This window comes from Diachasmimorpha longicaudata, chromosome 3 (genome assembly GCF_034640455.1).
Source record: "Diachasmimorpha longicaudata isolate KC_UGA_2023 chromosome 3, iyDiaLong2, whole genome shotgun sequence".
NCBI classification, from domain to species: Eukaryota; Metazoa; Arthropoda; class Insecta; order Hymenoptera; family Braconidae; genus Diachasmimorpha; species Diachasmimorpha longicaudata.
The window spans coordinates 5,942,095-5,964,132 of NC_087227.1; the positions used below are offsets into that span (position 1 = coordinate 5,942,095).

Here is a 22,038-nt window from a genome sequence, read left to right on the forward strand (position 1 = left end):
AATACAAGTTCATTTGAACGGAATGGAGACCATTCTGACAAAGATCAGATATACAAAACAGATATTTTCCATATATATCACATATATATATATGTATATATATATATCAGATATTTTTCAATTGTGCCACTTCGTATCGAAAAAGAATCGTTTGTAATTGAATAATTTATTTGTCTAATTATTGATTGCTGAAAAATATGGCACACAGAGGTCACGACTTACATTATTTACTTAAAAATACATGAGAAAGTAACGAAACATTTGAAGCTCAGTACAAACGGGTACAAACCTACTACAAACGATAGGATTAGTTTATTTTGCGAAAAAAAAATCATCTGTCGTCATGTGGTTATTTCTTTGTGTCGCTCCCAGCCGCCAGAGTCGACGGTGGCGCCTCCTACGGCCGGGGTCAGTACTATCATTAGCAAGAGGTCGCCCGACTCCCTGGCTCCGAGATATGAACGTCTACTTTAGTCTACCTCTCTGGTCTCACGATGACGTGAGAGAAATCATTCAGGTACAACAAAAAAAAATGTGGAAATTAAAATATCAGCAAGAAAAATATAGTTGTGCAGATGCAAAAAACTATATTTTCATGATCAAACGAGTGCAGTGAATGTGACAATGTGAATTTAACTTCTAAAATCAAACGTGATCACAATAGCTGTCTTCAAGATGAACAAATCTCGAAACACCCTCGAGAAGAAATCCTATAACTTACCAAATTGGTTATGGACAGGCTCAAATTCACTGCCCCAGTTTTACAAAATCATTTGGGAGGCAGTAAAAGAAGACAAGCTAACACTGGGTGCAAGTCAGGGTGAGTTTTTAGTGGACACAAATCGTGTTTTTCCTCTTCTTCTAACAAGTCAATTGCCAACGGAGGTCCTCGGTTACATATGGAGTTTGGCAAATCAAAAATATTCTGGCCAGCTTACCGAGTTAGAACTCTATATCGTCCTGGCATTGATAGCAGTTGCCCAAACATCGTACATATTCACGAATTTAGATGTCCTGCATATGCTGCCTGGACCACCAACTCCTAGACTGAATCTGAGCTTTCTTTACTCAAATGAAACTCAAGGGCAATCAGGATCGCAGGGATTAACATCACCAAGGCCAACATCATATGGTAAATCGTCACAATCAGAATCACAAGGAGGTTCTAAGGATTTTCACCAACTTCACACGTCAGCTGGTGAATCAAACTTGCAAACAACATTTTTACCGAAGGCCACGGGCGTCCAATCTTACTCAGGATCCAAGTCTTATCAGCTGGCAAGCTCACAAAGCCAACAAACTCCCATTCAATCCCATCAGATGTCAACGGTTGGGTCGACTTTGCAATCACTGCAATTGCCATCGAAATCCTCCAGAGCTTACGAGGCGATTTCACTAGCACAACCATCACAATTACCTGTTCAACTGCCACAAACTTCGATCACATCATCCACTTCACAGACATCTTTGCCAAAAGCTCAGGTCTACTCAGTTCAAAACTTGCCAACTCCGTCGCAAATGACGTACGAGACAATCGTTCCATCGTCCATAATCAACAGCTCACATATTTCTGGAAATAAGCTGTCTGTGTCGCATAAAAGTCCATCAGAAACTTCGTCAGATTTCAGCGATGATTTCACTGATTTTCAGAGCGCTCCATTACCAGCTTGTCCATTACCTAATATTGATTCAAAGCAAGGCTCAGCCATTGGTTCTCGATTGGCTAACCATAATTTGAGCAGTGGGAGTTCGATTAAGAAGATAAACGAGAAGACTAAAAAATCGGCACCAAAGCTCAAGACGAACTGTTCGAGCGTTGGAAGTGGGAAGGAGGTACCATCAGCTGATGTTTTTGGGGGAATGTTCCCGAAATGTATGGTAAAGAATCAGACGAAGACCGTTGTTCTTAAGGATACCATCATCAGAAATGGCGAACCAAGTAAGCCGACTAAAAGCTTTGTGGTGAAACGTGAAACTTCCTCATGTCAGAAACAATCGAAGGAACCTACAGGGCTGGACCTCATGAATCTTCACTCTGTGGAAGATAAATACAGCGCATTGAGGATTCTTGTTCAAACCCCACCACCTCCTACTGTGGAGAATGTTCAGCAAGTTCTGGAGACTGAAGTATCAGAGAATTTGGAGAATGAGGAGGAACAGTTCGATGATTTTGGAGACTTTGTTTCGGCGGAACAAACTGATTTGACTAGTGGGTTTAGTCAGTCTGTACTCGATGCATCAATGGATCTTTTCTCGGATTTCGAGCAGTTCCTTCCCCATTCGTCTGGGGAGAAGGAAGAAATTTCTTTTGCACAAGAAACTATAGAAGCATTGGCACAACTGGAAATTACTGCTAGTCCAGAGAAAACAATTAATTTTCTGGAGGAAAAGTATGAGACTACCATTGATCCAGGTGAGGTTTTTAAGTTGTTGGTAACGAGGAAGGCAATCAGGTTTTTTTGGTTGCATACCTCAATAATATATGTGGCTGTCTGCGTGAAAAAGACCAGATTGTATTTTAATACAAACCAGGATCCTCGAAGTTTGAAAATCGTGGAGTTATGGTTGTTTAAAATTAAATATACGAAAAATAGAGTTTTCGGAAAAGAAATTGAAGTTACAACTGGGGTTTAATGATGTAGTCTAGTCCGATGTTAATCAAATTAGGATCGGAATCAATCAGGAGGGATCAGTTCTAGATAAATCTGAATCAATGAAAGAAACGATCATTTTTAGCTCCTTGAGAAAGAAAGGAATGTCTCAGAAACCCTTTTCATGCGGACAGTCACATGTTAAAATTTTAATGTGAATTGAATGAACTACCCCAGTACAAACAGAGGAAGAGAATAATTAATAGTGAAGTCGAGAATTGACCACTAAGTCATAATTTATTTAATTACAGAGAAGATCATCCAGAAAGAGGATACGATATCAATGAATAGTGTAGAGCTCGCTAATGGCCTGGGCGTATTAACACGTTCTGGCTCGGTACCTAGCCTAGATCTTAAATCGTTCTTACCTTCTAATGGTGATGAAGAAAAGGACACAGAGAGCATGCATCAGGTATTAATTAGACTATCCAGTGACTGCTAATTTAAAACCAGTACTCACGACAATTCTTCTGTTTAAAGTCAAGTGGGACATAAATCTCTTTGGTTCTTTATGTCCACTCGATAAGTCACGAGGTCGCAGTCAACGGCTTGTCGACTTGACATAGAATTTAATTCCATGCAACTCGCAATTGAACTCAATTAAATGCAGTAAATTCAATGAGATACGAATTAATTTAGTCCTATACAATTCTCTGGGAATATATTGAATATGAAATGCGTCATTCTCACTTTCTAGTTAATTTATTGGGAGTGGAAACAGTACATGGAGAGCTGTATTCTGCTTTTGCAAGTAGCTGTGAATATCTTCACGGGTATTAATTCAGAAATCGTCCTACTAGAGGTTCTGAATTCTGCTCAAGGGTATAATTTCCTATGCAATCTGGCAGAAGTGGCAGCCGTATGCAGACGAGTGAATTTCTCCCACAAAGAGATGGACATTAATATCATGGGTTTTGACGATTTATTGATGGACATCGATAGAATTTGGGCGGAAATGGAACCTTTTTATGTCAACATTCCAGTAAGCATGAATAATCAATCTTCGTATATGATTAAAAACAATTCAATAACATGTTCCATGGCTCGTCTCGTATTTTTTTACAATAAGAAAAAAATTAATGACTAGACGAGAATCAATTAAGGTGGAATATCAATCATCTGACTCTTCATTATTTGCAGATTGTTACAGAGTTACCAGTATGGCCCCTCCACCATGGAGAACCCAACACGTGTGCTCTTTGTCTCACCGTTGTAACAAGTGGTAGAATAATATACAATGACAACACGTATCACGCAACGTGTGCAAATCTTTGGTTAAATTGCGTAAACAGTAATCTCCCAGTTCTCAAATATCCATCTCCACTTCACACAGTATCTGCTGGAAGCAATTAGATCTGATCTTTATTTATTTTTATTCAATGTTATGTTCTTCAAAACCGTCAGAACATTTTTTTATGAATACGCAATATACTATGAATTTTACTGGAAACTATTTACAATATTTTATAGCGTATCCTCGGCTCGAGGATGCGCTATAAAAAATCGATTTCGACTCGTCCTAAATGATTATTTTTCTTCGTCCCTCAGTGAAACTCATCGTGTGCTGTAAGTTATTCAACCAAAGGAATGTGGTGTCTGTACTAAAATATACGATTTTTTTTTGTTTTGTTTTTCTCATTTTAATATGTAGTATATACATTTATTGTTTTTATGTATAGCTCTGTAGTCTTCGAATTTCCCATCGTAGTTATGCAAATTCAAAAATTTATCATGGGTCGTTCCACCCCAAGGCGCGTCTTCATTATCTGCCCAGTGTTATTATCAAGACAGATTTTTTGTGCACTTTTCATCGCGATATTTCAACTTGATGGTTCATGATTCAGAGACAATCAAAAATCTGAATTCAGACGTTTAAAAAAATCGCACGAATCTCAATGGTTACAAAATGCAAGTTAAAATTTTTAGATAAAAAAAATGTAATGAAATGATGGTTGCAGATAATGAGGCCGAGTCTGAAGGCTATTATTTTTTCATTACTCAGTTTGAGATACTGTAAAGAGTGAGTCGTTAATAGTGGAAACACACTATTTACTTGCAAATGTAAAAACTTGTTTTGTAGTGATAAAAGTTTTAAATGTAATTTGCATTACCTCCTAAAATATCCCATTATCTATTTAATCTTCATCTTCGAAAAGATGTACAGAGTTGTCTTCTCAACTTCCCCACAGCAAGATGAATCTCGTTATAAAATAAATAATTCTCCACTAGTAGAACAGATAGATAAAACATAAAAGATTAAACTTGTTTTCTTCTTTACGAGTGATGTCTTTTACATGAAACCGTGCAGCAAACAGCGTTTTACGGAAGTTTTCACGCCGGACATTGGTCAGAAATTGGGCGCCTCATATTGAAACGACCAATGGGATTGCAAAATGAAAATTTTGAAATTGTCCATAGATGTAACTCTTCTCTTAGAATAGGATTATTGAAATCAATTCAATCTCTATTTTGATTAAATATTCATTTTTACTTAAACCAATTTGTAAAAGAGATATAGTAACATAATTATTTGTGATTGTTTCCTTGAAAAAATAAACACTCTTCCTCCTAATAAATTTTTACGGACTCGTCGTCAGTGAACTTGAGATAATGAAAAAATCTTGTAGTTTGTACTGGTCTGTGTTGTAGCTGTCGACGTACCCCCATGATAACTTCACCAATCCTAATGAATGTTTTATCTTCTCAATTCCACGCAGAAAGAATCTTCGAAACGTCTGCTAGGCTACAGACATTGTATTCCATGTTGCGAGTCGTAAAAAATCGATAAATGATATCAAATTCGTTAATCGGTCTCTCTTTTATGTAACTTTATCTCTGTGATGTGTCTCGTGGTCTGTAGACTATTCCTCGACTCTTCATGTCTCTTATTATGTTTGGGGGGAGTCGTCCAGAGACTGAAATGGCGTAGACTCCTTTCGTAAAACGATCTAGTGACAAATTTTCAATAAAATTAGACAGTATTATTACACATTATGAAAATTTTTGATCAATTTCATGGTAACTATATTCAGCACCTCTAAATATGACAAAAACATAAATTTACCATTCCCTCCCTGTTGAATGAATATTCTAAAGTTATTTAATTATACCCCAATATTATTTTTAAGGGCTGAATTAACACGTATCCAATAATCAATCATTTCCCATTTCATGATCACGTACTAAAAGAAGGTAAACAATTTTATTTTTTAAAACATGTACATACTTATTCTCTGCCATTTACACACCCAGCTGTCTTCTGGACTCATTGCTGCAATCATCCTAATAAATAAACAAAGAGACCATGAATGATAAGTGTGGCCATCTGTGTTTGATAAATTTCTCGAAAATCAAATTACTTCATTTTTCATATGAATGTTATCAACTGCTGAGTTGTCAACACATTAATAATTAATAACTTTTCATTCATGCCAGTAAAATGCCAATAACATATCATTAATGCTTACCCATCAAAATTGGAGCTGGTGCAATCGAATACATTGTCTTTGTTGTTCTTCAATCGTAAGAATTCGTCGCAATTTTCGCAGCCATCCATTTCAAATTGGTCGAATGTCTGGGGAAAAATTAATAATTAAAAAGCAAAGGTTAATTAATCACTGTGAACGAAGGGATTGAGACTCTTATCGGAGTGAATGTGAAAGGTTATACCTCACCTTGATTAAAGAACACACCATACAAGCTCGTAAACCTCTCAAATCCTTTGGTACAGTCTCCATTAATCCTACTTGTATTGCTAACTATTATTTTACAAAACTAATATTCCAGTTTGAAGTCCTGATAAGTTTAACGTTTGTTTGACAAGCGTGTTGAACAAATTGTCTCACTGTTTGAAGCACAAAGGATATAAACTAAAGTAGAGGGTGACCTCCGGGGTTCAGGCGACTTCACGCCAACTCTAGTCATGACCCCGACGGTAGGTCACGCCACTGTTGATTGTGACCACTGGCAGCGACGAAGAGGCGCCCAAAAATTCGCCTGTTCGTGGTTTTGTTTTTAATTATCATTAGCGACATTGTGACGAATTATTCTATCTATAGATTGTACGTTCCTCAGCACACAGTCTCGTAGATTATTTATTAAAAGAAGTGAGAAAACTACCAAACATTTTAAGCTCAGTCCAAACGGTTACAAACCTCGTACAAACGTTAGAAACAATTAATTTTGAGTAATCGAGTAATAAAAACTATATTTTCCAATATATATATTACGCGTTCTAAAATTTTAGTTGTGCTATTACGACCGATAAATCGCAGTTCAACCCATTTTCGAATGGAAAGAATAATCTTTGCGGAATATTAAGAATTAAATATTGCTGGGAAACATTTTCTTCAGGGGAATAATAATATTCTTGAAAACGAGGGCTTATGCCCTCGAAAATTCAGTGACACAACGATTTCGAGGATTTCAACACTTTTAGGGTTTTTAAATGATTACAATCGCATGTAGTAAATTATTACATTTATTTATTCAACATCAAACTAAACTTTTTTCAATAAAAACAAAACATAAACTTAAAACAATTTTCTAATATCACATAAATGGCATAATTTTTTTCCTCGATTTTCAGATTTGTCATCGTCGGGTGCACATAAATTATCTGGAAGGTTACACTTAACCTTGAAAATTTGCAAAGATTGACCATTAAGGACTAAACTGGCAAATATCTTCAGCATTATCATTGAGAATCGCAGTTGAACAATTTTTTCTCCTGATGATTATCACCATCAAGTTGTAATTGCCCGATGATATGAAAAAGGAATGATACAACAAGGTTGAAAACATTTGGACATTCAACTCTCCCTAATGTTTCCTCCTGTATGTTTCTCTCCTTTGTCTCAGATTCTGCCATCAGGATATTTATTCCGTATCGACGCAGGACAGCGATACCGATATATTAACAATCAGACTTCAATATATCAAGAAAAATGATCTTAAAAGCCTAAATGTTGATATACCGTGTTCGCCTGTTCTGCCAGAAAAGAATAAAACTTGTTTATCCACTAGCGCATTCACTTCTCGGTGTCTTATCAAGAATTTATCCGGAATGATGGCTGTTGCCGTGAAAGTGACAAAATTCCATTGACACGACGACTGAGATATTCATATTCGCAGTCTACGTCTCGATGGAACCCAGTTACTTCTCATTATTACTTATTTGGTTATTTCCATAGTTATTCACTGCATGATTACCTCGGAACGATGATCCCGATGATTACGATGATTACCGTACCAATTTATGTAGACCTATTATTGATAATTGGACACTACTCATTTATTCAGAGTTTTATTCTCGAAGATCAAACTTAGTAATCATCAAAGTACATAAATCTCTAGCTGTTTTAGTGATTATTTTTAAATAAAAATTATGCCTTGAATTACCTGAATTATCTCCAACAGACGAATAGCGACAGCAACGCAACTTGCATGTTAAAAGTTTAAAGGGTTGAAGGGTAACGGTACCAGTCGTGACGGAATTTACTTATTTAATCTTGAAAATTTATGGATCTATTAACGATTATTGAAAATGAATTTTAAGAATTTTTTTAATGGTAGAAATTGAAGATGTGAAGCCGAGGACTTTGTAACTTGCGTATTTTTGAGACTATTATTTAACAGAGATCGATACTCTACCGATGGCCAGAATCTACTGATCACCGAGATCCGAAAATTCCGAATTTATCTTGATGATTTGTCCCCCTTCCTATTCACATTCCCTCGAAAATTTCGATTGGAATGTTGAGTTGAATGTTATTATCTAGAAAAAGTCATGGGGTCTTGTTATTCTGGATGCCCTGGGCACCACTTAGACATTGGGAATGAGCATTCGATCGAATTGTGAAAACAAGTGACCGTTTATTTATTTTGAGTTAAGAAGCCCAATAAATCGAGAATATTCCAGAAAACGAATAGAACTAATTTGGAATTTTATAATTCTGCTGACCTTGATCATTGTTACATTGCAACGGTTGATTTTCAAAATTTACGTTTGATAGAAATTCGCTGGATTTTCGAGGAAAGTGAGAATATTGGCGTTTGCTTTTAACAGATTACGTTACTTTGAAATTGTCGCGCATCCGCACGTGGCCATCACTCGGGAATTTTCGTAGGTACTCGGACAAACTCGCCATATTGTCTGAGGTGAGTGGGGTTTACCGCATGTAGAACATCAACAAAACTACTAACTTGTTCATACACAAAATTTCTAGAAAATGGCAAGTCCACGAGTGATATTGAACGAATATGGAATTCCAAACGTGAGTTATTTATTTTGTCGGTTGAATTAGTTGTAAAAATAATTGGCCCTCGCTTAATGTCATTTAAATGTTGATTTGTAGGCTGCGGAGTTTACTAACCTCCAAATGGAAGGAGAATGGAACATTAATAAATATATGAAGGTGAGGTGATGATCGGGAACGATAACGAGTTTCATTATTTAAAGAATAAAAGTATATTCATCTTCTCTAATTCTACTCCAGAAAATCAAAGTCAATGTTGTGAAACAGTCAGACGATGGGCGAGAACTTGAATTTGATATATCAGGATGTTCAGCAGCACTTGCCAACGCATTTCGTCGGATTCTTCTCAGTGAAGTCCCTTCCATGGCTATTGAGAAGGTCTTTATCCTTAATAATACCAGTTTACTTCAGGATGAGGTCCTCGCACACAGGTAATATCAGTTTTCACATACCCAAGGAGCAATGATGGGCAAAAAAGTATTAGAGCATAAGTATAGAACTAAAGTATACGAAAAATTAATTTTTTACTGGTGTAGACTCGGGTTGATCCCTCTGAAAGCAGATCCCAAGTATTTCGAGTACCCCACGACCTCTGGTAATACTGAGGATGAGGCCAGTGATCAGGACACACTCAGATACGAGATGAAAGTGACCTGTACGTGGAACCCTCATCCTCCTAAGGATTCGAAAAGACCTGAGGATATTTATCGGAATAGTAATGGTGAGATGCACATTTCATGGTGAATGATTTTTTAAAATTTAATCGACAACTAAAGAGAGTGAATTGTCAAAAACTTTTTTAATATTCAATAGGGACATATCTGAATTTGCCAGCAGTAGAAAAACGGAAAATTTTTAAAAAGGTTTTTTTGCAACTTTATTCAGAAATTTCCTTCTGAAAAACAATTGTAGACATCGCTTATCTAGTCGACATTTTCAAAATTTATGTTAATTGTACTTATTTGCATTACTTTAATTTGATTTGCACTTTTGCAGTTTACAGTCGTGATATAAAATGGGTACCAATCGGTAGGCAAGCAGAACTCTATCCGAAAGGTGAAGAACAGCTAGGTCTTCTTGAAAAGGACATTTTGATTTGTAAAATGCGGCCTGGGCACGAGATTCACTGTATTATGCATGCTGTCAAGGGTATTGGCAAGGATCATGCTAAATTTTCGCCTGTAGGTGAGTGAAAAAACATCAGAGTTGTCCTTAATTTGGAATCGCATTAATGTCAATGAGTAATTCGTCAAAATAATTTTTAAAAGTTTTTTCCAATGTGAATCTCCTCTTAATTTTTTGGATACAGAAATATGGTAATTATTGGATCTAATGGTTTCAGCCACTGTGACGTATCGATTGTTGCCTGATATTCAGCTAACAAGACCCGTAAAAGGAGATCAGGCAGAGCTACTCAAAACATGTTTTAGTCCTGGTGTAATTGAACTGGTGGAGAACCGACAGGGCGAAGTCGAGGCTCGAGTGAAAAACGCACGATACGACAGCTGTTCGAGAAATGTCTTCCGCCATGATAGCCTCAAAGATGCTGTTCAGCTCAGTAGAGTGGCAGATCATTTTATTTGTAAGTAAAAATATCGAGAAGTTCATCAAGTAGATTTTTGGATACAATTGACCTCACCTATGTTGAAGAAATATGTAAATATCTTACCGAATGTAAAATCCAAAGCGAATCTATTCCACAGTAAATAAATTCTATTTTTAGATTTCTACACATCAAATAGGTAAAATTAATTATTAATTTATTGCGTTCTTACAGTCAACGTGGAGACACTGGGCGCTCAATCTCCCCATCAGCTATTCCTCGACGCGGTAAAAACTCTAAAAGGAAAATGTAGATATTTCTTGGAGGAACTAGAGATGCTCAATCAACAGAACCAAAATAAATATTGAAAGTGCTGGAGAGATGGAGTTGATTCTTGTAAAAATCTTTTTAATAAATATTTCGACAAACTGAATTTTATTTTTTTCGTTTTCGAATTCAAACCTTGAATTCATGTGGTTTTGATTGGAAATTATGCAGAATAGTCTACAGTATAAAAAAAAACGTCTGGTGATGCTATCTATAAGTGAACACTTCCGGGCACTGATGTCCATTAGCCATTTTTTTGAAAATTGAATCAATGATAAGATAAAATAGTTTAATAAATCTGAGGAGAGGAAAATTCATGGTAAATGGCGATTAAAAAAGTAAGACAAAAATATCCAGTGCAGATTTTTTTATCCAGCTAATTTCGTCTCCATGCGTCTTTCCTTTGACGGAGTTAATTGATACGAAACTGAAGATTCCTAAATTTAGTTTCATTAAACTTTCAAATGTTATTACCTAACTACCTTCACATTAGTATATGAAATTCACCTCTAAAATCGTTAAATTGACTTCTGAAATCAATTTAAATTCGCAACTAAATTGAATTGTCCTTCTCGCCCAATTGAATAGTCTACCAAAAATTTGCAAAATGGTTACGCAAAAATATAATGACCGAGTGCAGTTATATATGTTGGAGTTCCTAGTGAATCGATTGAATTTATCCCCTGAAATTATCAGCAAAATATCGAAACCCCTGTCAGTGCGTTTTAAATTCCTCGACTTCGATGAATTCACAATAAATCAAGAGGAATTCGTCAAAAGTCCCCCGGTGAAAGGGAGTGCCATCGATTTTGTCTCCGGAAAATCCTGCGTATTCTCGAAAAAACCAAAAGATCTCATAAAACAATTGCAAGCGGATCCTCTGACCATTCAAATTTATAGAACAATCGATGATCCTTGTCCACAAGAGCCAGAATACCCGATTTGCAAAGCTGAGTTAAATCTTTGTGGATGTTTCTGCGAAATAGACAGAGTGATAAGCGATCCTGGTCATTTACCCGAGCCTTACACAGTCCGAAACACTTACGACTTGATCGATGAAGATAAAAAACCGTCTGGGAGTATCGAAATATTCCTGAGATTCTCCTGTCTCGGGGAGTCCATCGTCACCCGTTTTCACAATAACGAAAAAGCCTTTCTCTTCAAGAATACAAAATCAATCGATAAATTTTCGTGCATCAGTCTTCCACCAAGTGACGATGAAATGAAAAATAAATTTTGGACTCCAAAATCAAAAAAAGTCGATGTAGATAAGAAACCCACAGCGAAGACAATCATCGGTATCTCTGGAGTATGCGAAGATCTTGTTAAACATTCTCCTCATCCAAAATCTCCTGAAATACCTCCACTGACTCTGGAAGAAGATCCGAGTCCTCTAGACCCTCTAGAATTCGAGAAAAAAGAATTAATTAATCATTCGGTGGATCTCAAAGAATCAACTGACATTAAATTTGTCTCTCCCCGGAATTTCCCATGTGGAGGAAGATCATGTCCTGGAGGTATATGCAGTGGTCCCTTTCCCTCAAACGAGGACATTCCTCGAAGCAATCGCCATCAAAGTGATTATAAACCTCAAGCGATCAGATCCGAAAGATTACGAGGAGGAAATGACAATGAATTATCGACGGTTCCCGTTCAATCAATGCAAACCCTTTTGTCAGGTGTTTGCAGATCACTTCTCCTCCAGGAAGAGCCCCGTTTGGGCTGCGGATGTCACACCAAACTGGGGAATCAGTCTAAAATAAAGAAGAAATGTTACGGAATCGATTGTCTGATAAAATCTTTCAAGGAAGCTGAAGAATTCGTTGATGGCATTGGAAGGGTTCCCGGCATGGCAGGACTAGGACTCATGGATCCCACCGAGAGTCCCTTCTTCGGAAGGCCCCGGTGCAGACCATTACCCAGACCAGGAAACCAAGACCGTAAAAACACCGGAAAGAGTCATTTGGGTCTGTCCCTGGGGAAAAAGAACAGTTCTATCCTGCGAACGCCCCGCAGATTACCATCAAGAGCTCTAGACGGTAGGAAATTTAATGGTGGAACATTTAAGAAATTGAAAGGTGAGGATTATGGGAAGAATATCGAGGAAGAACTCATGACTATTAAGGAACCACAAATGGGACCTTGCGGCGAACCCATCTGCAACTCCCAGAAGAAAATCAATAAAATGAATCTGAATGTGTCGTCAAGAGAAACCGTCAAGACCATTAACACGAAGAAAGCTTCTTTGTTATCAACCAAAGATAAAAATATGAAACTTAATTTGAAGAAGGCGAAGAATTTGAAGAATTATGAGAGAAATTATAGTCATGTGAAGGTGGGATTATTATTTTGTATTTTAAATTAATGAAATTATATCTTCAATGATTTCTAAAAAAAATTATGTTCAAGGTCGGCAAAAGAGTGATGAGGTTGGTGGAGGGCACAAGTCAGCGTGGCTGCTTCGGTCACAGAAGTTGCGTGGAAATCAGAGCACGCGTTCCAGGAAATATGGGCTGGCTGTGGAATACCAACAATATGCCTGGAAGTATCAGACCACATGTTGGATGGAAACCAGGTGCAATCTCCAGGCGAGTCTGGACCATACTGGAGCAAGCGAAGATGGACAAGGACAACGACTCCATCGAGGAGAGACCTCTGACACCGATAAAAGGGCGAAAGGGAAAAATATCAAAGTCCAAGAGTCTCTTATCTGTTGCCAGGGGACAGAGGAAGAGGCGAGAGAAGGATGACGAGCATGAACTTCCCCCGACTCTCCATCTTCACAGGAAGAATGGCGACTATTACATCACAATGTACCCAGTGAAGCCCGAGGACTCGAACAATCCTGAGGCTCTGGAGGAGGTCAAGCCACTGCAGTTCAAGGTGACAAGGAACGGGAACGGGAATGATGAGGAGGATGTCAGTTCTATTGGAGATGACATGGAATTCGAGTTCTCTCCGCCTGCTGCGATACACAAGTACCAGAAGAAAAAGGTGGAGAGGAAGGATTTGGAGACTCAGGTGGTGCAGCAGGAGATCTTAGATGCTTTCAAGTCCAGTGGAGGTTCTGTAGCAAAGAAGAAGAAAGGCGGGAAGAAATGAACGATAGATTCCAAGATGTTTATCAATAACTGGTCAACAATCAGAAGCAACACCTCTGTTTTTAACACTTGGCTACTGGTTTATTGACTTTGCCTTCAAATTCGATTTATTTGTCAACATCCTTTTTCGAGCATTTTGATTATCATGATATTATCATGTAGAGAAGAATGATCAGAGGCAATTGGGAGGAGTTCCGAGCCATTTCGAGCCAAAAAAAATTCCAATGGATTTTTTTTCTCTCTCTAATCGGCGTTATCTCCACTCTTCACTCAAAAGTCAATTGGAAGGGAAGAGACAAAGTGGGAGACCCTTGGGTGGCTTCCCAACCCCTCTCAATTTATTTTATTTTCATTTTCATGTTCCTTTGATGGTGGTAGCGATGAAACGTGCACCTGTCTGGCCGTCTGCCTAGCAGAAGCGGCGCCATCGTGTCGTCTCATTCCAATCCTGCCTAGCAGTGTCAACTGCCTAATTCTATTTCTGGTGACAATTACACACTTAAACGCATCACCTTTCTTGCAAATAAAAGGTCAATCGCATAATTACGAAGCTCTTGGACATTATTGGATCATAAAATTTTAGGTTTTCGGAGTTGAAAAATTGTTAATAGTAAAATACTTATCTCGGTAGTTTAAAAGAAAATATGGAATGAATTTTGACGAACGGGGACTCATAACTCATTCGGTCAATTCCGATATTTACCTAAAATAAAAAAAAATAAGACTTTAAATATAAGGATCTGAATGTTGAGAGTTTCAGATTCAAAATGAATACATTTATTTCATTATAAAAAATAATAACACAAGATCCCAACGATTTATAATACATATCTGATTTATTTCATATTTTATCGTGTGTCCTAGGACATCTTTATGTTTTCCACTCTAAAAGAAAACTTTCGATTTGTTGAAATTCTTCTCTTTTTGTCCCATATTTATTTCTTCATGAATCAAAAGAGGTCCATTCCTCTCATTTTGTGTAAAGGACTGTAGATGACTTCCATAAAAGGCCCCCCTCCCCCCTCTCCACCCCCCCCCCTTGTTGTATAATTCATCGTTCCCATGTTGTAAACCCCTGGGCTCTTCACTCCACCTCTTTTATTTCCCCCATTTTATCCCCATCGAATGGTATCCACGATACATGACCCTGAGATAACTCCCGTACTTGAAGAATGAGTATGACTCAAGATGGCGGAAGAACAAGAATAATGTATGAGTTGGTATGTGAGAGAGTCTGGAGCATGACAGTTTGTCATTATCCGAGACAGGTGAGTCGGTTAGTAGAACGTGATAATATGTCTGCAACAGGTGTATGGAGTGGTATGGAGTCATTGGAACTTCAGGGCTGAAGTCAACTAGAAATTTCAATATTCTTCTTTCAGTAGAAAATGCCGCGCGCGTCTGACTCGCTCCTGTGGGGTCAGTGGAAATAGGACAAAATGGGGCAGACATGAAGACCATCGATATCTCGAAAGTCGCTCACGCATATGTATGCCTTATTGGTTCAGTCGTCTGACGCGGTAAATTTGAATTCAGAAATTTAATTTTCAAATTTGTTATAATTAGTAGGTTCGTCCTCTAATAATTAAAAAATAAAAATTGTGGGATGTGGCAATTTGATAATTGATTTTCTCTTTCGTAAATAAAGATAATAATATAAAAAATATATTGTAAAATGTATTCGTCGGAAATAAAACAGATTAGATGTGACAATTGTTTTGTGGATCGAAAAAGAAAAATATTTTCTTTCTCTTTAGATATGTTTTATATAATTATATAAAATATGTTATCATTATTTTATATATATATACATATTCACATATGCATATGATATACGTAAAACGATAGTATATTTCATGGCGATAAACGACGATACTCATCATGCAAAAAACATAATTAACCAGTTTCATCAACTAAAAGTAAACATGCAATTAAATCTACAGTTGTGCAGAATCTCACGTATCGACGACTGTTGTTACAATCCGGCATATCGTTTAGAACGTCGACGTTTACAGTAAGAGGTGAAAAAAAAAAAGTACCGAGATACGCGGGGTTCACAGCATTTATACATTGGTCCTCCGTCTGGCGCCACACTGTCGCATCCTATATACAGCCAACGTATCCGATACTACTGGGAACATTACATACCTTCGTGTTGCACACACACCGATGTAGTTGCAACCGCGTGGCGAATCCACACCCACGTGAGCGTAAATACATCAGGAACGACAGCCACACGGTGCATACAGGGCAAACGAAGGAGAGGAGGAATAGCTGTAGTGGGACTGCTACATCGGCGACATATTGGGTTGTTGCTTACTAACTTGGAGAATGGATGATTTACGAGGGTATGAAACTTTTTTTTTTCGGTGGTTCGTAATGGGTAAAGTTTGAAATTAATGAAATTAGGAGGTCACATTGTCATTTGTTACAATTTAGTGGAACTTTTCAATTTTTTTTTTTTTTTTTAGTGAACAAATGGGATGGGATTGAGCGGAAAATATACTAAACGATGAGAATAAAAATATAATCATGATATATGACAATGACTTTCCTATTTTATTTATTTATTTATTTATGTATTCATTCATGTCCTCCCATGTAGCTGATTAAACTGGCTATGCCACCTCCCCCCCTCCCCCTTCCTGCGATGCCATGGAACTCTGGAACTGCCTGAAGCTTTAAATTCTGTTCTTTTTTTGGAAAAAAAAAAACCGAGCGTGCGCTGTAATGACAAAAATTTTGATTGAAAATCTCAGAATTAAATGTGTTCTGACTTTGGGACTATCGATAATCTCGATATTTTTTTTTTTTTTAGAGCAGGAGGACATAATCCTATTGATGCTGAATCCTACTGCGTAGAACGGCCATTAATTAACCGCAGATGCCGATAGCTTGTCAACCGCAATTAGTCCCACACACAGGGGTTGGCTAATTCAGCGTGACTGTTCTCCTGGATTTCATGTTTCTATTTGACTCGCATTGGTGCACACATACGCAACCATATTTCCACTCATCTCACAAAGGATTTTGGGTGCCGTGAGAGGGAGGACCAGAAATGGATGAATTACGCCTGCGGTTGTCAACTGGGGTGCAAAGGGGCCTCTTTCTCTCTCTGTACCACTGTCAATTCGTTTGGCGCTGTGGCGTCTGGCGAAACTGGTTATGCACTTACCCAGGTAGGAAAAAACGAATGGGCCAACCTTGGTACAAGCACGGCCGCCGAGCTGCCGTAGCTCGGCACCCGGGCTCCAGCCAAACTCGCGCCGAACTTGGCTAGACCCTGGGATGATAACACGGGGCCAGGCCTGGGACCGAACTTTGGCCAGACTTCGGTCGCCGTACTTTGGCCGCACTCTGGGCTTACCATTCGGCCCGAAATTGGCCCAGGCCTGTTGCCGAACTTTGGCCGCACTCTGGGCTTACCATTCGGCCCGAAATTGGCCCAGACCTATTGCCGAACTTTGGCCGCATTCTGGGCTGACCATTCGGCCCGAAATTGGCCCAGATTTACGACCAGAGCTGTGGCCAGGCTCCAACCGTTGCCTGTATTGGGTTCAGAATCACCAATAAATATATGAACGGTATATCTGATAAGCAGACATGTATTTATTACCTTCAACATTATACAGAAAACAGTTTTATTATGTGACAAAACTTATATTTAAATTTATTAAATCTATTGACAAAAAAACTCAGCCAATCAAAAACTTTTTTCCTCCTATCGACATAGTACATGTTTTCATCCGATTTTGGTTGAACAGTTAAAGATATGCAGTGTTTGTATCTCCAATTTTCATGAAAGATAATCACAACTATGAGATTTTTCCGCGAACCGAATATGAAAACTCAAAAAAATGATTGCAGGTATAAATTGTAGAAAAATCTTTTGTGGATTATTTTCATCCGCTTTTAAAATAAATAATCTACGTAGATCATTTGAATCCGAAATTTAATACGACATACCATATTAAGTCTTAATAAACTCTCTCTTACAATCTAATAATATTAGCAGTCAGTCTTCAGAATTCGAAGATTGTATTAACAAAATATCCAACAAAATAACGCACCAATGTTATTTTTTAAATTAGTAGTTTAGAATTGATAAATTATCGTGCTTCAATTCAAGCATGAAAACAGTCATTATAATAGCAATATTATGGATAATTTATTCCGCTATGGATGATAAGAATTAATTCTTATATCCATAGACAATTGCTGATACGAATTATCCTGATAAGAATTATTTTTTCATCTCGGAAAGACGTCCTTTTTTTACAATAATGTCTTCTCCATCTGCAACTCCGGAACACAGAATGATATTTAGTTGCATTGATTGTGTGCTAGTTCTATATAATATTGCTTATTATATTCACTCTTTCAAACAAACTTAGAAATATAAAAAAGTCTTGGATAGGATTACATATAACTAATTAATTTCAACCCTTAAATTTGAAATCTTTGGGGAATATGGACGCAGTCCGATTGTGAAACTTCAACCTTATAAATATTATTTGACTTGAATCACCAAATACTGAAAACAGCTCTCAATGGCTGAAATTACTTTCATTAGAATTTTTCTTAAAAATTAAAAATCCACTTATTATTTTTCCCTTTAAACTTTTGGACATAATATTTAATCCCTGAACCAACAACGGATATTTATTCCCGTGATCTAACTTATGAGGAAATGACATAGAAAATACTTTATTATGCTAAGATACATCACATTTTCCAATTGTTATTTCCATCTTCTGGATTTCCGACCTCGCCAGGAGAAATATAATAAATATAATTAATACTTCAATGACAGCCGAATACTAAACAATATTCATATATTAATATATATTCTGCCCAATGAAACGCCTCGCGATAAAAATATATTGATAATATAAACTTTTCCTATTAATCGTACCTTTTATCAAGAATATCACAACTAATACAATTACGAAAATGAACTAATGGAGTCATATTAACACAGTGATTTTACAATTCCATTTATCCCGGAAAAATGAAGTATTATCGATTGGTATCAAAGGAACAAACTGAATTATTCTCGTTATGATGACTTGACCCGCGTTGTCGTTCCTTACGCCCACCCTCTCGATCGCCAGAACGTGACAACCAAGTACTTACTTCTGACATTATCTTCTTCTCATCAGTGCTGGATCCTATTACCTCAATTATCACATCAATCAGTACTTTGCATACTGTAGTGTTATAAAAATGTTTTCTTTTTCTTTCCGCCAGCTTCTTTTCCGTAACCAGAATAGTGCAGTGACACTGTCTTCCTCAGAACCGCAGATAGGATAGTGGAAACACATATTTTCATCTCTTTTTTATTGCTTATCAAAACTCTCATGAATAATCGCTAAAAATAAAAGAAGGGAAATTTTTTTGAATTTATGAACATGAGAAGACATCTTTGGGCTCATCGCCAGCGGGTTGGTTCTATAACCAAAGCGTTCCAGTGACGTAGACTTGAGTCCCGGTGATGAAAGATTTTTTCATCACCAGAAAACGAACCCAGTGCATGTGTCACCGCCCAATTTATTGATTTTACATAAAAAAGAAGAAAAACGATCAATTTCAGATATATTACCAGTGTTTCTACGAGATTTGGGTCCGTTGTCAATATCGCTTCGTATTCCTGGAACTTATCATCCATTTCAAATGGTAGTGGCGTAGACATCTGCTTCTGTATTTCAAGCAAGCTAGGACCAGAAGCTGGGGCTAGATTAGTGCCAATGATTGTGGTCTTGAGCTCATTCATAGACTGCTTTAAATCGTAAGCCATCCTGCGTCTTAAATTTTCGAGCTTTTCATCTAATTGCTGATCAAAGTAATCTCGAAGGGAGTTCAGGATTCGACGTTCATTATCAGCATAATGACTAGATGACAACTGGTTTTGTGGTCCCAGCATTTTTGGCATCTTAGCAGGGGGTACCATCATTGATCGTGAAGTTTTTGGAGTTCCTGGGCTCACAATCGAATTCAATCCGTCTTCAGCGCGTGTAGTAGACGATGCACGCCTTTTTCGGTTACCTTATGAAATTAAAGGAGGACCAAACGATATAAATTGATGGGTAGCAGCATCAGATGAAAAAAAAACTACCCAAGCCCCCACCAAAAATATATAATATAATCTAATTCTATATAAGTTCCGAATTTTGTAAAGAATGTTCAAAATATAAATTGGACCATTTTCAAATATTTATAAATATAAATTTTTTCATGCGGGAGGAACTTGGCCGATGATTGGTCATGGAATATCCGAGCCGATTTTACCTGAAGCGTTATGGACTAGTGGTGAAGGAGGTGTCAAATGAAGTTCTTTTCTTGTATTTCTCGCTGAGTCCATCGATTTTGTAGGTGACTGCAGAATTCCATCGGAGGAATCATTGCTCTCAGATTCATCAGTTTCGACGTCTTTAAGCAAAGTAATATTCTTCCTTGACCGCTGTTTAAATGATAAACATGCACCTGGAAATTATTGAAAATGATGATTTATCCCTGACCGGATCATTTAATTAACACGAACTTAGAATTACGTGCTACAGTCCCATATTACCTCAAAATTGATTTATTACCTGTTGGTACAGATCGCGATTTACTCGACATTTGCAAAAAGCCAGAATTATTTTGAGCCTTTGAGGCTCGAATCTCCTCAGGATTAGCTATAAGACAATCATGATTTTCGTCTTCAGAGTCAGATCCACTCTGGTAAATGCTTTGAAATCTTGTCTTTGGTTTTGCTTGTATACCTACGAAATTTTACAAGTTTGTAGTGAAGTAGTAACACAACGTAAGTTGTCTCCAGCCTTTGTTTTTTATAGCTATTTCAAAGTGGGGAAAGAATGCATGCATTTGAAAAAATATTTTTTTTGTAGAACCTATCGCTCCTACAAAAAAGGTTTCTATCAAAATTTTACCATTTTCCGTAGATGTTCACTTTGATTTACCTCTTCACAACAGAATTATAATGCTTTCCTACATAAGAGATGGTGGGGAAAAATGGAACGTTTCTCGTCCCCTCAACATTCCAATGCTTTTATGTATAAACAATCATATCAAGTGTAAATCATAAATTTTCCACTTTATCTTGTTCGCACGTAGTGATTTCTGTTAGCGACTCAATTTTTTGATGAGTAAAGAATTGCAATAAAAAAAAATAACCTAATATTTTTCGACCACAACATAATAAAAATTTTCTTATAAAATCATTCAATGCGATTCTCTCTTAAAACGATGTTTCGAGACAAATACACATGTAATGACTGCACAGATACATAATTAATATTTATTTTGTAAAAGATTTCAAAAATTCGGTCAATCTAATTCCCAATTTAGGGAACGATGGGTCTTTTGATGTTAAATACGAGAGTTGAATAAATTGGGGATGAATAATTGGGGTTAAGAGTGGTTATAATTGTTGATAATTGACTTTTACTTCATATTAACAGGACTTACCAGACTTTGGAGTTTGATTTCTAGGTGGAATCGGGATTTTAGTACTAAAGATGTTGTTTAGTTGAGACTTTGATGCAGTTAAGGGTTTTGCTGAAATTTTTGCTTTCGAGGAAGTTTCGGACCTCCCCCCCTTTCGATCATTTTCACCATCGGTTGTCTCACAGTTGAGAGTTACTTGGGCCTTTTTTAATCTTCTGCGACCCTGATCCAAATCAGCTGAACACAATCAACATATGATCCTTTAATATTGAAATGAACCCATCGAGCAATTCATCAAGTTATAAGTGGAGTCATTTCAATTTTTGTACCTGCTCCGGTGATGAAGCAAAATGGATAACTTTGCCAAGAGTCCTTGGGCGAGTGCAATTTTTCCAAGTAGTCGTCAAGTAGATGATATTCAGTTGTCGGTGGGAATTTACAGGTGTCTTCTTCTGCACTATTAAACCATTTTTTCGGCACCAAATCAATGCATGGTAGCCCTTTTTCGTTTTTCTCGAGAAATTCGATGACTGCGAATGGTTCGCTGAGATTTTTTGGATCGCGAGATGGATGTGAGGTTTCCGACATTTTAGGTTATGAAAAAAAATCACGATTCGTACAATTGAACCTGGTGTTTTCGAGTAGTTTCATATAAACTGATAACTTTGCAGAATGATGCATATAGCTTATTATTTAACAGAAAAAATTGC

General features: G+C 37.2%; 5 protein-coding genes and 1 long non-coding RNA gene across 7 annotated transcripts; 4 read left to right on the forward strand and 2 right to left on the reverse strand.

The window, feature by feature from the left end:
• The first annotated feature begins 472 nt into the window (after nt 1-472).
• Nucleotides 473-4,101, forward strand: LOC135160999 (uncharacterized). Its single transcript, XM_064118223.1, has 4 exons — nt 473-2,413; nt 2,903-3,063; nt 3,349-3,633; nt 3,792-4,101. The coding sequence occupies exons 1-4, from the start codon at nt 676-678 to the stop codon at nt 4,002-4,004; spliced, it is 2,397 nt and encodes a 798-aa protein (XP_063974293.1). The 5' UTR covers nt 473-675; the 3' UTR covers nt 4,005-4,101.
• Nucleotides 4,102-5,118: 1,017 nt separating this feature from the next.
• LOC135161001 (transcription elongation factor SPT4) lies at nt 5,119-6,545 on the reverse strand. The gene is made up of 4 exons (XM_064118225.1): nt 6,326-6,545; nt 6,119-6,225; nt 5,878-5,933; nt 5,119-5,599 (listed from the first exon to the last, which is right to left on the reverse strand). Exons 1-4 carry the CDS (start codon nt 6,386-6,388, stop codon nt 5,481-5,483), a joined length of 345 nt encoding a protein of 114 aa, XP_063974295.1. The 5' UTR covers nt 6,389-6,545; the 3' UTR covers nt 5,119-5,480.
• A 2,000-nt stretch (nt 6,546-8,545) lies between these two features.
• Nucleotides 8,546-10,884, forward strand: LOC135161000 (DNA-directed RNA polymerases I and III subunit RPAC1). The gene is made up of 7 exons (XM_064118224.1): nt 8,546-8,926; nt 9,008-9,067; nt 9,149-9,339; nt 9,445-9,629; nt 9,905-10,093; nt 10,251-10,490; nt 10,686-10,884. The coding sequence occupies exons 1-7, from the start codon at nt 8,882-8,884 to the stop codon at nt 10,817-10,819; spliced, it is 1,044 nt and encodes a 347-aa protein (XP_063974294.1). The 5' UTR covers nt 8,546-8,881; the 3' UTR covers nt 10,820-10,884.
• Nucleotides 10,885-11,253: 369 nt separating this feature from the next.
• LOC135160998 (uncharacterized) lies at nt 11,254-14,750 on the forward strand. Its single transcript, XM_064118222.1, has 2 exons — nt 11,254-13,113; nt 13,188-14,750. The coding sequence occupies exons 1-2, from the start codon at nt 11,386-11,388 to the stop codon at nt 13,878-13,880; spliced, it is 2,421 nt and encodes an 806-aa protein (XP_063974292.1). The 5' UTR covers nt 11,254-11,385; the 3' UTR covers nt 13,881-14,750.
• Nucleotides 14,751-15,133: 383 nt separating this feature from the next.
• On the forward strand, nt 15,134-17,719 carry LOC135159916 (uncharacterized). 2 transcript variants are annotated; one of them, XR_010298477.1, is made up of 4 exons: nt 15,134-15,399; nt 15,823-16,227; nt 16,485-16,606; nt 16,698-17,719. It is a non-coding gene; the product is annotated as an uncharacterized LOC135159916 (long non-coding RNA). The 2 variants fall into 2 exon arrangements; XR_010298476.1 differs by lacking the exon at nt 16,485-16,606.
• A 1,026-nt stretch (nt 17,720-18,745) lies between these two features.
• On the reverse strand, nt 18,746-21,917 carry LOC135159913 (uncharacterized). The gene is made up of 6 exons (XM_064115977.1): nt 21,658-21,917; nt 21,350-21,565; nt 20,470-20,643; nt 20,168-20,362; nt 19,482-19,924; nt 18,746-19,250 (listed from the first exon to the last, which is right to left on the reverse strand). The coding sequence occupies exons 1-6, from the start codon at nt 21,914-21,916 to the stop codon at nt 19,098-19,100; spliced, it is 1,440 nt and encodes a 479-aa protein (XP_063972047.1). The 5' UTR covers nt 21,917; the 3' UTR covers nt 18,746-19,097.
• Between the last annotated feature and the right edge of the window lie 121 nt (nt 21,918-22,038).